Source organism: Dasypus novemcinctus, chromosome 21 (assembly GCF_030445035.2).
Source record: "Dasypus novemcinctus isolate mDasNov1 chromosome 21, mDasNov1.1.hap2, whole genome shotgun sequence".
Taxonomy (NCBI): Eukaryota; Metazoa; Chordata; class Mammalia; order Cingulata; family Dasypodidae; genus Dasypus; species Dasypus novemcinctus.
The window spans coordinates 80,621,085-80,637,564 of NC_080693.1; the positions used below are offsets into that span (position 1 = coordinate 80,621,085).

At 39.1% G+C, this 16,480-nt stretch overlaps 1 protein-coding gene and 1 pseudogene across 5 annotated transcripts in view; one reads left to right on the plus strand and one right to left on the minus strand.

The window, feature by feature from the left end:
• Nucleotides 1–16,480, minus strand: part of RNF157 (ring finger protein 157) — a 121,428-nt gene that overhangs the window by 85,405 nt on the left and 19,543 nt on the right. For all 5 annotated transcript variants that reach the window (XM_058284774.2, XM_071210819.1, XM_071210820.1 and 2 more), the window contains one exon: nucleotides 10,736–10,854. In XM_058284774.2, coding sequence (XP_058140757.1) covers nucleotides 10,736–10,854 — 119 coding nt within the window. The remainder of the gene's footprint in view (nucleotides 1–10,735; nucleotides 10,855–16,480) is intronic.
• On the plus strand, nucleotides 14,008–15,098 carry LOC139437230 (protein SET-like; annotated as a pseudogene).

Consider the following 16,480-nt stretch of genomic DNA (forward strand, 5'->3'; position numbering starts at 1 on the left):
TTTTCTCAAGCGCACATGGATCATTCTCCAAGAGAGACCATATGCTAGGCCACAAAGAAAAGCTTAATGAATTCAGAAAGATTGAAATCATACAAAACAATATCTCTGACCACAGTGGAGTCAAGCTGGAAATTTGCAAGGGACAGAGGCCCAGGTTTCACACCACGATTTGGAAATTAAACAGCACAATCTTAGAAAAACAGTGGGTCAAAGAGGAAATATCAAAAGAAATCAATGACTACCTTGAAACAAATGATAATGATAACACAACATACCAAAATTAATGGGATGCAGCAAAAGCAGTACTGAGAGGGAAATTTATAGCCATAAATTCATACATCAAAAAAGAAGAAAGAGCAAAAATTGAAGAACTAACTGCACATTTGAAGGAATTAGAAAAACAACAACAAAGTAACCCACCAGGAAGAAGAAAGAGGGAAATAACAAAGATAAGAGCAGAACTAAATGAAATAGAAAATAAGAAAGCACTTGAAAAGATAAACAAGACCAAGAGCTGGTTTTTTGAGAAGATCAACAAAATAGACAAACCTTTTGTGAGACTAACAAAGAAAAAAAGAGAGAAGATGCAAATACACAAAATAAGAAATGAGAAAGGCGATATCACCACTGACCCCACAGAAATAAAGATATCATAAGAGGATACTTTGAAAAACTATATTCCAACAAAAATGACAATTTAGAGGAAATGGACAAATTCCTAGAAACACATAAGCAACCCATATTGACGAAAGAAGAAATTGATGATCTTAACAAACCAATCACAAGCAGAGAGATAGAATCAGTCATTAAAAATCTCCCAACTAAGAAGAGCCCAGGGCCAGATGGTTTTACAGGTGAATTCTACAAAACATCCCGGAAAGAACTAACACCAATCCTGCTGAAACTATTCCCAAAAATCAAAACAGAAGGAACATTGCCGAACTCCTTCTATGATGCCAACATTACCCTAGCACCAAAGCCAAACAAAGATACCACAAGAAAGGAAAATTACAGACCAATTTCTCTAATGAACCTAGACGCAAAAATACTTAACAAAATACTTGCTAATTGTATCCAACAACACATTAAACGAATTATACACCACGACCAAGTGGGATTTATTCCAGGTATGCAAGGATGGTTCAACATAAGAAAATCAATCAACGTAATACACCATATAAACAGATTGAAGGAAAAAAATCACATGACTATATCTATAGATGCAGAAAAAGCATTTGACAAAATACAGCACCCTTTCTTGATAAAAATACTCCAAAAGATTGAAATACAAGGAAATTTTTTGAGCATGATAAAGAGTATATACGAAAAACCTAAAGCCAACATTGTTTACAATGGAGAAATCCTAAAATCCTTCCCTCTAAACTCAGGAATAAGACAAGGATGCCCATTGTCTCCGCTCCTATTTAATATTGTCTTAGAAGTACTTGCTCGAGCACTGAGGCAAGAACCAGATATAAGATGCATTCAAATCGGAAAGGAAGAAGTCAAAATTTCACTATTTGCAGATGACATGATCCTATACATAGAAAACCCTGAGAGATCTACAACAAAGCTTCTAGAACTCATAAATGAGTTTAGTAAAGTCGCAGGTTATAAGATCAATGCGCAAAAAGCAGTAGCATTTCTGTACACCAATAATGAGCAAGATCAGGAGGAAATCAAGAAACAAATACCATTCACAATAGTAAATAAAAAAATCAAATACTTAGGAATAAATTTAACTAAAGAGGTAAAAAACTTATACACCGAGAACTATACAAGACTGTTCAAGGAAATCAAAGAAGACCTAAATAAATGGAAGAATATTCGTTGTTCATGGATAGGAAGACTGAATATTATTAAGATGTCTATCCTACCAAAACTGAACTTCACATTCAATGCCATCCCAATAAAAATCAACACAGCCTTCTTTAAGGAACTAGAAAAACTAACTATGAAATTTATTTGGAAAGGAAAGAGACCCCGAATAGCCAAAGACATACTGAAAAAGAAAAACGAGATTGGAGGAATCACAATTCCTGACTTCAAAACATACTACAAAGCTACAGTAGTGAAAACAGCATGGTATTGGCATAAGGAGAGACACACAGACCAATGGAATTGAATTGAAAGCTCAGATATAGAACCTCACATATATAGCCATATACTATTCGATAAAGCCATCAAACCCTCTCAGCTGGGAGAGAGTGGCCTATTCAACAAATGGTGCCTGGGGAACTGGATAGCCATATGTAGAAGAAAGAAAGAGGATTACCATCTCACACCTTATACAAAGATCAACTCAAGATGGATCAAAGACCTAAATATAAGAGCCAAGACCATAAAAACCTTGGAAAGCAGTGTAGGGAAACATCTACAGGACCTTGTAATAGGAAATGGATTCATGAATATCACACCAAAAGCATGAGCAGCAAAAGAACTAATAGATAAATGGGACTTCCTCAAAATTAAATCCTTCTGCACCTCAAAGGAGTTTGTCAAGAAAGTAAAAAGGGAGCCAACACAATGGGAGAAAATATTTGGCAACCATATATCTGATAAGAAACTTATAACTTGCATATATAAAGAACTCCCATATCTTGAAAATAAAAAGATAAACAACCCATTTAAAAAATGGGAAAAAGAGTTAAACAGACACTTCTCCAAAGAAGAAATACAAATGGCTAAAAAGCACATGAAAAAAATGCTCCAAATCTCTAGCTATCAGGGAAATGCAAATCAAAATTACAATGAGATACCATCTTACTCCCATAAGATTGGCAGCTATGAAAAAAACAGAAGAATACAAATGCTGGAGAGGATGTGAAGAAAGGGGAACACTCATCCACTGCTGGTGGGAATGCAGAAGGATCCAACCATTCTGGAGGACAGTTCGGCGATTTCTCAAAAAACTAACCATAGATCCATAGATTAGCCATATGACCCAGCAATACCACTGCTGGGTATATACCCAGCAGAACTGAAAACAAGGACACAAACCAATATATGTACACCAATGTTCATAGCAGCATTGTTCACTATCGCCAAAAGTTGGAATCAACCCAAATGCCCATCAACAGATGAGTGGATCAATAAAATGTGGTATATACACACAATGGAATACTACTCGGCTGTAAGAACAAATACACTACAAACACACGTGATAACATGGATGAATCTTGAGAACCTTATGTTGAGTGAAGCAACCCAGGCACTGAAGGACAAATACTACATGAACTCAATGATATGAAATAAGAAAACTGCCTCAGAGAGCTAGAGACTGAACGATAGGCTTACAGGAAATCGGGGGGTGGAGGAAGGATGTGAGCCGACGTCTGCAGGGGTGGAATTTATGATGAGCTGGCGGTAAGTATGAACACAAAGAAGAGATAAAATGGGGGTAAGGGGTTGCCTTTGGGTGGGGCTTTGTGTGTTTGAAGGGGGCTGGGGATGGGCAAATGGGTAATATTGCCCAAAAGTGGGGGGAGGGAGGGGTAGCTTACGAACATAGGAGAGTATCAGGTGTTGGTCGAGAGTAAAATGCTGAGAAAATCGTATCAAAATATAATTAAGAGGGTTGCCTGTTTAGGATGCTCGGAGGGGAAGGTCAGATGCGAGACGGGCTCCTGGGGAATGTCTGAATGCTCATTTTGCCAGAGTGGGTGGTACCATTGGGTAGAGACCCAAGTAATGAGAGTGGGGGTGGACCCACATCCTGGGGAGGACTAATGCCATCAGATAGAGGGAACTGTATCTCTCGAGAGAAAGGGTGGCTCCCAGGGCATTGGGGTAGTTGAGCAAGTTAGGCCCTGAACACTGTTGCAAGTATCTCTGGACGGGGCTCCTAGGGAAATGGAGGTTGGCTGTCACTGTGGGCACCAAGGGGATGGGAAAATGGATGTTAAATGTGTGGAACCAAAGTAAATGTGGGGTAAGGGAGGAATTTCACGAGAGTACACAAGGATGGATATAAAACATGTAATATTACACCATAAACATATAGGGGATGACAGACTAATAAAGTAAACCACAATGTAAAACATAGGATAACTAAAAATTTAGAAAACTGTATATCCTAAAGTATGGAACACAATGTAAGCAAGGATGTCACCTTGTTTGAAAGCTATTGTCTCAGAGTCTGTACATCACTTTAAGTAAATATGATATGAATAAGTTATAAGAATATCGCTGTGGAAGGGAAAAGGTTTAATGGTAGATGTGGGGGAGTACTGTATATTGTATATATGAATTACTGTGGACTAGGGCTCTTGTGAAGAGAAGTTCAATAATTAGGGGGAAAAAAAAAAAAAGAAAAAGATAGGATGTAGAATTTTTCTAAGTCAACACGTATTCAATATCTAACCTTTAAACCCACCGCTATACGCCATTTTACTCGTAAGGGAACCTGACATTATATTGGGCTTCAATTTTCAGGAAGTTTTGGATCACAGAGTGGTTCAACAATGGCAGCGGAGGAATACTGGTATAGGATACTATCGACAGGTGATATATGGCTGACAGGTTGCTGTACAGGGCATATGTCCAGGGTGCATGATAATGTCTGGATATACTCATAGTGGCAACAATTAAAAACTACAGCTGGGGGGGTACTGAGTTCCTGGCCGGAGGTGCTCTGTCGTGGTCCCTAGGGGAACAGCGGCAATCCCCCAGGTGCAATGGTAAGGACCAGGAAGGAATGAAGGTCCCACAGGGAGGGCATGATACTAATGACTATGCTTGTGAGCCTATATGCCTGAAATAAGAACAAAGCCTAGAACAGCACTGTGCCTGGGAATTTCCTCCTGACAGCCTTCTTGTTACTCAAATGTGGCCAGTCTCAAAGCCAAAATCAGCATGTAGATGCAGTGCATTCCCCCCAACGTGGGATATGACACCCGGGGATGAGCCTCCCTGGCACCGAGGGATCACTACCAAATACCAGCTGAAGATGGAACTAGAAAATGACCTTGAATTAAAGGTTCAATGCAGATCAGCAGAATATCCCTGTCTACATATAATAACATGACCTTAAAATGCTGTTTGACCTAATGTAGGGGGGAAATGGAAAGCAGAAATGAGTTTATATGGCTACAAGTCTCTAAAAAAGAGTCTGGAGGCTGTCAGAAGGATTGCCCCTGTGCACAGCTGAGCAGAGTCTGGGAGACAGATGGAGTGGATGCAATCCCCAGGTGTTGGTTCCTTTGAGGGCTAAAGAGACCCACAGGTTCTATGGTCTTGGCAGACTGGGTTCACTGCCATGTCAGATGGCCCTTCTTTGGAGCTGGTGTTTCTGCGTGATGGAACTGGACTCAGATGGGATCTCTTTTCATAAGACTTTCATCCTACTTTACTGGAATTGTAGTTGGTGTTGGGGTTTAAGATATAATTTAGGGGATTTGAATCTCTGGACTGACAATAGGATAGCCAGGCCCTGAGCATCAACAGACTCCAGCTCCTACAATCTGATTTATTGGACTCACCTAACTCAGTTAAGATGAAGTTGAAGAAGGACAACCACCACACCATGGAGCCTAGAGTGCCTACAACTGAAAGCAGGAGGATTGCATCCAGTATCTATGTGGAATCTGAGCCTCCTCCTGACATAGAGGTGCAACAGACACAACCAATCCAAGGCCCACAGAGAAAAGGTGGCATTGGAATGGGAAAAGTAGACATGGTGGCTGATGGATATGGGGAATGGCAGGAAGAGATGAGATGTGGAGGCGCCTTTGGGACTTGGAGTTGCCCTAGATGGTGCTTCAGGGGCAATCAGCCTGCCCAGGAATGGCACTGCACACATGGAGAGCTGACACAGCAAGATGACGCAACAAAAAGAAACACAGATTCCTGTGCCGCTGACAGCAACAGAAGCAGACAAGGAAAAACATGCAGCTAATGGACACAGAGAACAGACAACTGGGGCAGGGAGAGAAATAAATAAATAAATCTTAAAAAAAAAAAAAAATTATGTGCATATGCAGTGCTCTATTCTTAATGGAAAAGTATTGAAAATGAATTACAACAGAAGGGATTAATTAAATAAATTATAATATATTCAAAAAAAAAAAAAGAACAGATAAAGAAAAGAATGGGAAAAATTGAAAAAGGTCTCAGGGAACTAAATGACTGCAAAAGGTATGCAAACATACATGTCATGGGTGTCCCAGAAGGAGAAGAGAAGGGAAGCTTCCTGATCTGCTGTGTCTCTTATTGTCTCTCCTCTGTGTCTCTTTTTGTTGTGTCATCTTGCTGTGCCAGCTCTCTGCATGGGCCAGTTCACCTCACCAGGAGGCCCTGGGCATCAAACCCTGGACCTCCTATATGGAAGGTGGGTACCCAATTGCTTAAGCCACATCCGCTTCCCAAGTCCACAAAAAATTTACTATACATTTAGTGTTTTTGTATGTTCACATATAAATGATATAAAGATAATAATAATAATAGGGTGGGTTGGGGGAAAAATACTTTGGTTAGTAGTAATATTTTGACAATTCTTTTTAATCATTAGTTAAAAATGTTTAACAATAATGCAAGGTATTGGTGGTAGGGTGAGTTATAAGAGTCCTGTATGATATTATATATGTTTGTTTTGTAAGCTCACAACTATTACTATATACTTATTATTTATGTATGTTTATGTATGAGTGATATATTTCAATAAGTTAAAAAAAAACTCAAAAGAGGGATTCAATAGCAGTTTGAACAGGCAGAAGAAAGGATCAGGGAACTTGAGATAAGCTAAATGAAAAATTATCCAGTGTGAGGAGCAGAAGAAAAAAAAGAATAAAGAAAAACGAACACAGCTCAAGGGATCCATGTGACATCAACACATATACCAACATACACATCACTGGAGTCCTAAGAGAACAAAGGCAAGAGAAAGAGGCAGAAAAAGTATTTGAAAAAGTAATGGCTGAAAACCCATCCCCAATCAGATCCCCAATCTGTGTACATTCAGATTCCCAATGTGTATATTTGATCCCCAATCAAATATACACATCCAGGAAGCTCAATAACTCCACGGAGAATAGATTCAAAGAGTCTACATCAAGAAACATTACAGCAAAATTGTCAAAAGAGAGAATTTTGAAAGCATCAAGAGAGAAACAACTGTCACATACAAGGGATTCCTCAATAAGATTAACATTGGATTTCTTATAGAAATCATAAAGGTCAAAAGTCAGAGGGATGATATATTTAAAGTCCTTAAAGAAAAAACTATCAATGAAGAATTCTATATCTGACAAAATTATCAAAACTGAAGAAGAAAGTAGGACAATTACAGAAAAACAAAAGTTGAAAGAGTCTATTATCAGAAGACTTGCCCTACAAGAAATACTAAAAGGAATCCTTCAGACTAAAATAAAAGGACACTAAACAGTAACTTAAAGCCTTAAGAAATAAAGAACATGGGTAACTACATAGGTAAATATAAACTCCTGTACTGTTCGTTTGTAACTACTTCCCCCCCATATGACTTAACATACAAGAGTGTAAAACAATAATTAAAATCTGTTACATAAATATTGTTAATTTAACAATAATTAAAATCTGTTACATAAAGATGTAATCTATGACAGTAACAATATAATATAGGGGGAAGTACAGAAATTTATAGGAGTAGAGATTTGAATACCACTGAAACTAGGTTGGTACAAACTAAACTGATATTAGTTTAAGATGTTAATTGTAATTACAAAGGTAAGTACTAAGAAAATAACTAAAAAAGAAAAAGAAAAGAAAGAAGAGAACCAAAATGGTACACTACAAAAAAATAACTAATTACAAAAAATGCAATAATGGAATAGTTGAAAAATGAAAAAATCATATAAGATATACAAATAGCTAAATGGCAGAAGTAAAACTCTACTTCTCAGTTACTACCTTAAATGTCAAGGATTAAAATCTCCTACTAAAAGGCAGAGACTGGTGGATTAGATTAAAAAGCCTGATTCATCTACATGCTATATATAAAAGACTCGCTTTAGGTACAAAGACACAAAGACGTTGAAAGTAAAAGAGTGAAAAAAGATATTTTCCAAGCAAACAATAATCAAAAGAGAACCCAAGTTGCTATATTAGAAATATATTTTTATATATTTATTAAAGTCAGAACAAAGATACTTTAAGTCAAAAAAGATCACAAGAGAAAAAGGATATTATAAAATGATATTATAAAATGATAAAAGTTTCAATCAATGTTAAATTTCTTGAACTTGTGTGATTACATAGTGAACATCCTTGTTCATAGGAAATGTATATGGAAGTATTATGTTTCAGGAGTTGATGGGTGCAACCTGCTCTCAGATGTTCCTAGAATAGATAGGTGGATGGATGGATGGATGGATGGATGGATGGATGGATGGATGGAAGAAAGGGGAGGGAGGGAGGGAAGGCGGGAGAGAAAGAAAGGGCAAAGGTGGCAAATGTTAAGATTGGTGGATCTGGTATCTGGGGGAAGTGGGGGCATGTTGGAGCTCTCTGTATGGGTTTATATTATTTTGGAACCATCCTGTAAGTTTTAAATTATTTAAAAATGAAAATTTAAAATAAAAGAAAGTAAAAAGGTAACTTACACAATGGGAGAAAATATTTGGAAACCATATATCTGATAAGGGTTTGGTGAGGATGTGGAGAAATAGAAACCTAGTACATTTTGGTGGGATGTACAATGGTGTAGCTACTGTGGAAAACAGTTCAGCAGTTCTTCAGAAAGTTAAACACAGAATTACCATATGACCCAGTAATTCCACGCTGAAATATGTACCCAAAAGGATTGAGAACAGGGACTCAGACAGATGTTAATATACCAGTGTTCATTGCAGCATTATTCACAACAGCCCAAAAAGTGAAAAAAACCCAGTGTCCATCAACAAATGAATGGATAAACAAAATGTGGTCTACCCATAAAATGGAATCATAATCATCCATAAAAATAAGTGAAATGCTGGTTGCATGCTACAACATGGATGAACTTTGAAGATATCATGTTGAATGAAATACACTAGACACAAATGGACAAATACTATATGATTTCTCTTATATGAAATACTTACAAGCAAATCCACAGAGACAGAAAGCAGAAGAGTGGTTACCAGGGGTGAGGGGAGGGGCGAATGGGGCATTACTGCTTATTAGATACGAGTTTCTGTTTCAGATAACGAAAATATTCTGGAAATAGAAGTGAAGTGTATAATGGTTTTATGTTACATATATATTTTTTACACAATTTTTACAATGACAAATAAAAGCTGATGAAAAAATTAAACCTCTAAATGGAACACTTTCACCAAATCAATCTCCCCCAAAAAGGACAATTTCTCCAGGTCACTCATTTGCCTAAAAATCTCAAATATTCTCTATAGCCTACAGGAGAGGGTCAAAAACCTGTCAAGGCCATCAGGAATGAAGGTCCAACCTACTTTACCAATCTTATTTTTTTCACCTTTAGGAAATGTCCAGTCCTACCAGTCTGGTTTCCCTATTACTACTATAGGGAAGAACAAACAATGCTGATTTCAGCTTTGTATTTCCAGTGCCTACCATAGTACCTGGCACATAGTAGTTTCTCAGTAAATGCTGATTCCATGAAAACATGAATGCTTTATGCCTTTACTTTTGGTGCCTCACTCCTGGAAAGCCACTTTCTAACCTGTCTGTTCAAAACCTACTTATTCTTCAAAGCCTCTACCTCTTCTCATCACCACCACTTCAATCAACTGCATTTGCTGTTCTCTACTCTCAATCCTTTCAGAATTCAAATCCTTCTGATCTTGTTTTGTTATTTAAACATTTTCTGCCTAGATGTTTTGTCTGCCCACCTAAGCTGTGAGTTTCTTGAGGAAGGCAGAACATTTAGAGGCAGTGAAAAGCAGTGGAAAGGTTATCAAACTGTGGCCAGAGAGGCCTAGTTATGTGATGTTGGGCATATTTCATATACAACACTTGGAACACAGTATGCACTTCATAAATATTAGCTATTATTATTAACCATCTATCTGAAGCTCAGTTCTCTCATTAATAAAATGGGAGTGATTATAGATCCTCTGTGGAGCAGGTCTTCATAAGGATAAGGAAAAACGGGTGAAAATCTCTAGGCCCTTCCTTAGCACACAGTGGCCACTCAATAGCCATGTAGCAGCTATTATTACAAAGCTTCATGTTGGGTGCAGAGACGAGCTCAATGAAACTGTATGGCATCAGCTGAACAAACAGCTGAGAGAGGTGTATTCTAATATCAACTTAGACAAAGGGAAACTTTTTTAGTAATTCATTCAACAAATATTTATTAAGGGCTTACTACCATGTACCAGGTTTTGTTCTAGATGCTGGGATTCAGCTGTAAAAATAAAATGTAAATGAAATGTACACTCTAAAGGGAAAAGCAGATAATAAACAGAGAAAGAGACAAACAAAAGTTTATATGGCATTAAGTGCTATGAAGAAGGAAAACAAAGCAAGGTAAGGGCCAGCAGGTTTAGGAAAGGGCTCTCTGAGGAGGTGACATTTGGACAGAGATCTGAATCCTCAGGAAGGTTTCATTTTGTGACTCATCCTAAGCCTCAGGCCAAGCCTGGTACACAAGACCCAGTGCTATGGTCTGACTATGAAGGATCCTCTCAACTCAGACCAAGCTATGAATACTATTGAACCAGCGACTGTAATCTTATTTTTACAGGAATGTTTGAATTGGCCACTTAAGTTCCACGTGGAAGTAAGCTGATGACAACCATACCGCTACTGGTCTGTTTCCCAGAAAGTTCAGATCGCTGTTCTCTCCAAACAGGTAACCTTCAGGATGAGTTGAGTCAAATTTCTCTCCGCCCATAATAAAGTGGTTGGCAAAATAGCTTCCTAGAAAAGGGACAGACAGCAAAAATCAAAGAAACCAGTCAGACTGAACTAAGTTAAAAAGCTGATTTTTAAAAATTTAAACCTACAAAGAAATAATTATAGCAATTTCTAACCCCTTGAGTCTTGTCTTTTCCTGATTTGGGACAATGGCACAAAATGAGCAAAATCAGGCAGGAAGAACCAAATATAAAATAGAATATTGTTTTTCTTTTAATATTCTTTCATTGAATCCTGAACATGATCCATCTATAACACCATCAGCCAAAAGACCAGCAAGCCCCACAATATGAATTAATGAATATATATATATCAGTATATTCTTACTGATTTTTTTTCTTAAACTTGAAGTAGGTACTCCATGTATCTGAGAATCTTAACTACAGATACTAGCACATACACACACACATTTCTTCACCTAGTTTTTCATAAACCAGCTCACGCCTATATACAGAAGTGTCAGGACCCACCTGTCACTACATCTATAGCTCCATAACCCCCCATGATGACATCTCATAGTTTCACTTGCTACAAAACATTCAAACGATTGTTTCATAGGAATATACAAATTTAAATAATTTAGCCATCCCCAACTTTACCTACCAGTCATCATGCAGACTTTGGAGTATAATAAGGGGTGGTTTAGTCTATGAAAGGACGTGCGCGCGCGCACAGACACACACACGACCTCAGCCTCAAGTTAACTAACAGCGCTAATGGCTACGGTTGCAGGCATATCAGTCATGGCAGAGCCCCTTCCCCACCCCACTCCCACCCAGCCAGGAGACAGGGATATCTCCAATAATAAAATAACAAGATGAAATAATCAGTTAGGGATTAAAATGCCCATCAACCTCATCCAGGCAGACCAAGGTTAAGTCAGGAGGGGAGACAGGTAACACTGTCTCACAAATTCCACTTGAGAATACCTTCAACTTTGATGATAAATGAATGGCCTCTTACCCCAAATTTCTATAATCTAAGTCCCCCATGAAAGTAAGCTATCCAAAAGGAAGGATTCAAACCATAATATAATATTCTCATATACCCCAAATTCTCAAATTAATACAAAGGACTTACAAAAAGGCAAAAAGCTTGTTTATATGTCTTATACAACTAGGATATATATACAAATTCCCTAAGTCAGCTGCAACTTTTGTCGAATATTTACAGCAAATCCTAAAAAATAGGATTCAGCATTTTCAGCCTGGGAAAAGTCATAGGAGAGAAGACAGAAAAGAAAATTCTAACAAAAACTGAACCATTCATTTTTGGATATTCTATACATGGAGCTTTAACCTAGAAAAATCTATTAAATAAAAAATGTGGATAAGATCACCCACCACATGGGTGGCAGACTTGGCCCAGTGGTTAGGGCGTCTATCTACCACATGGGAGGTCCTCGGTTCAAACCCTGAGCCTCCATGACGCGTGTGCAGCTGGCCTATGCACAGTGCTGATGAGCGCAAGGAGTGCCATGCCACGCAGGGGTGTCCCCCGCGTAGGGGAGCCCCACGCGCAAGGACTGCGCCCCATAAGGAGAGCCACCCAGCATGAAAGAAAGTGCAGCCTGCCCAGGAATGGCGCCGCACACACGGAGAGCTGACACAAGATGATGCAACGAAAAGAAACACAGATTCCTGTGCCGCTGATAACAGAAGCGGACAAAGACGACGCAGCAAATAGACACAGAGAACAAAAAACCGGGGGGGGGGGAGGGGGGGAGAGAAATAAATAAATAAATCTTTTAAAAAAAAAAAAAAGATCACCCACCACAAAGTGAGCCAATTCTTGAATTAAACAAGGAGGAAAGCAGATGATTTGAGAGTAAGAGCAGCCAAAATTTTAAAAATCACTGAGGAACTCTTGAAAGTTACCTATCAAAACTTAAAAACACCAAGAGCACTGATCTGCAGGGAAACAAAATTGCAATTTGTCATTTAGGAGAGCTTAATTATCAATTATGCATGTCTAGCGCTTGCTAGCCCTATTTTCCAAGTGCATAATTTATAGAGGGGGTAGGTGCCTAGTTGCTTTACACAGAAGCAGCAGTCTCAAATAATTCAATGGTAATCTACTGTTGAACCTTTGCAAAAGATATTTTCTATACATTGAGTATTATATATTTATTAGGATTAGGTGAAATTAGAAAAGCTAAAGATTTTCCATTGATGGATGGCTTGCCTAAATCATGAATAAAGAATGGAGAAAAGTAGGTTTGGTGTCCGGAGTTGTCAAGTTGAGTTCAGTGTGGGATACATTGAGTTTCCAGTACCTGTGAGAAGTCAGGTGAGGGATAAGAAGGCAGGGAAATCCACAGATTATTGGCATACAGGTGGCAGTGACTGAGCCCAGAAGGACAAAAACACTCAGGACTTGGGTGCTAAAGGATTACAGAAACTTACAGGAGGCGAAGCGGACTTGGCCCAGTGGTTAGGGTGTCCGCCTACCACATGGGGGGGTCTGCGGTTCAAACCCTGGGCCTCCTTTACCCAGGTGGAGCTGCTGGCCCAAGCGCAGTGCTGATGCGCACAAGGAGTGCCCTGCCACGCAGGGGTGTCCCCTGCGTAGGGGAGCCCCACGTGCAAGGACTGTGCCTCGTAAGGAGAGCCGCCCAGCGCGAAAGAAAGTGCAGCCTGCCCAAGAACGGCGCCACACGCACGGAGAGCTGACACAGCAAGATGATGCAACAAAAAGAAACACAGATTCTCAGTGCCCCTAATAAGGACAGAGGCGGTGACAGAAGAACAGTGAATGGACACAGAGAGCAGACAACTGGGGGGGAGGGGGGAAAGGGGAGAGAAATAAATAGAAAATAAATCCTAAAAAAAAAAAGAAACTTACAGGGTTCTATTGGAAATGTCCTTTTGCCTTAATATTAAAAGAAATTAGCAAAAAACGTGTGTAAAGCTAATTATAATTTTGCTTTACATTAAAAATCAAGAGCACAGATATACAAAAAATCTAAAATTATGGTCAATAAATCATAGATTAAACAAAGGATTTTTCATTTCAGTAGAAGAGTCAGTGCATGTCCCTTAGTGTATTTAAAATACAAATACGACTTCATTTATAAAAATTCAATGTAAGAGTTCTCTGAGCTTCTTGCAGGCAAACATCACTCTTTGGCTCTGGTTACTGGACTTTCCTAACAGCATGGACCCCAAGCACCCATCTTCACTCCTGCCTCAAATGAAGAAAGCAAAGCTGCTTCCTGTCCCCAGGCCAGAGGAAGCATCAGACTCTCTGGACTTGCCAAAAGGAGAAAAAGAACAGCAGGAAGCAAATGAACATATTGATGAAGTACCAAATGCAAAAGACAGACTTAATGAACAAGCCAATGAGGAGATTTGAAAGTAGAACAGAAATACAACAAAGTCGGCCAACCATTCCATCAGAAGAAGTCAGAATTGATTGCCAAAATCACAAATCTTGGGGTAACAACATTTGTCAACCATCCACAAGTGTCCGCACTACTTGGGAAGGAGGATGATAAGGCACTGCATTATTTGACCAGAGTTGAAGTGACAGAATTTGAAGATATTAAATCAGGTTACAGAATAGATTTTTTATTGATGGAAATCTTTACTTTGTAAATAAAGTTCTTGGGAGCAGATGTGACTCAAGTGGTTGAGCACCCTCCTCCTACACAGGAGGTCTAGGGTTCAGTTCCCAGTTCCTCCTGAGGAAACAAAAACAAACAAGCAAAAACAAATGAAAAAACCAACTCAGGGAAGTGAAAGTGCTCAGTGGTTGAGCACCAGCTTCCCATATACGAGGTCCTGGGTTCAATCCCCAGCCCTGGTACCTCAAAAAATAAAAACACAAAGTTCTCTCCAAAGAACTTCATCTGAATGAGAGCAGTGATGCACCCTCAAAGTCAAGTGAAATCAAATGGCAATCTGGAAAAGATGAAACATTTATGTCAAACACAGAATAAAGCCAGCAGAAAGAGGTATGAAGAGCCAGAGAGTGTCCTTATGTGGTTAACTAACCATTCTGATGCAGGTGCAGATGAGTTAGGAGAGGTCATCAAAGATGATACTTGGCCAAATCCATTACAGTACTATTTGGTTCCTGAAATGGATGATGAAGAAGGGGAAGGAGAAGAGGAAGAAGATGATGATGATAAGGAAGAAGAAGGGTTGGACGATATTGATGAAGAAGGGGGTGAGGATGAAGGGGATGAAGATGATGGTGAGGTAGAGGAAGGTGAGGATGAAGGAGAAGATAATAATGAACACTGATGATTCCAACCTTCCCTTGTTAATTTCTCTAGTCCCTGGGAGCAAGATGCAGTCATTTTTTTTTCCTCCTGTGCTCAGTCGTCCTGTTTTTGAGGTCTCTTTTCTCTCCTTTACACCATGGTTCTCAACTTATTTGGGGGGAAATACCTTGAGCAGAATGCAGTGGAGAAAGAATCACTAACCCTTTCTGTTCCAAATTCACTTTTTCCCTTCCTATCTCAACAATAACAAAAAACTTTATGGAAACAACACATTACCATTCTCTGTGGGAAAAAAGAAAAACCTTATGCTCCCTTCTGCTAGAAGCTGGAGGTTGCTAGGCCCCTATGTAGTAATGCATAGAATTCTAGCTTTTTTCCTCTTTTTTCTGTATACTGGGTTCGTTCAGAGATTATGCTGTGTCTCTGTGAATAGGAACAGTTAGCATTTACCAGGCATGTTATCTTGTTTTAAAAAAGAAAAAAAAAAACTTTAAAAAATGGAACTATAGAAGGTCAGCAAAGGGTGGGTTTGAAATGTCTGGGTGGGTTAAGTGGGCATTTTGACAACATTGTTTCTCCCTTTAATTGTGATGTTTAATGGACATCTTTGCAGTTTAAGAAGATACTTTTAAAACAAAATTCTGGGAAGCAGATGTGGCTCAAGTGAGAGGGCCTCTGCCTACCATATGGAAGGACCCAGATTAGATCCCTGGGACCTCCTTGTAAAAAAGAAGAGAAAATTATCCACGTGGTGAGCCAGGGCCTGTGTAGTGAGCCGAGTGCCCACGCGGTGAGCCAAGTGCCCACGTGGCGAGCTGAGTGCCCCTGTGGTGTGCCAAGTGCCTGTGCAGCAAGTTGAGTGCCTGTGCGGTGACCCAGTGCCCACACAAATGAGTCATGCAGCAATATGATGATGCAAAGAAAGAGACGAACATTGCTTAACTCATTCTAAGATGACAACATTACCCTAATACCAAAGCCAAACAAAGACACCATAAGAAAGGAAAATTAGAGACCTATCTTTCTAATGAAGCTAGATACTAAAATCCTCAACAAAATACTTGTTAATTGTATTCAACAACACATCAGATTATACACCATGACCAAGAGGGTTTCATCCCTGGTATGTAAGGATGGCTCAACATAAGAAAATGAATCAATGTAAGGGGAAAAAATCACATGATCATATCTATAGATGCAGAAAAAAGCATTTGACAAAATACAGCACCCTTTCCTGATAGAAACACTGCAAAAGATAGGAATAGAAGGAAACTTTCTATGGGAGGATTGCATCCAGCATCCAGGTGGAATCTGACCCTCCTCTTGACATAGAGGTGCAATGGACACAACCAATCCAATGTCCACATAGAAGAGGTGGCATTGGAATGGGAAAAGTGGACA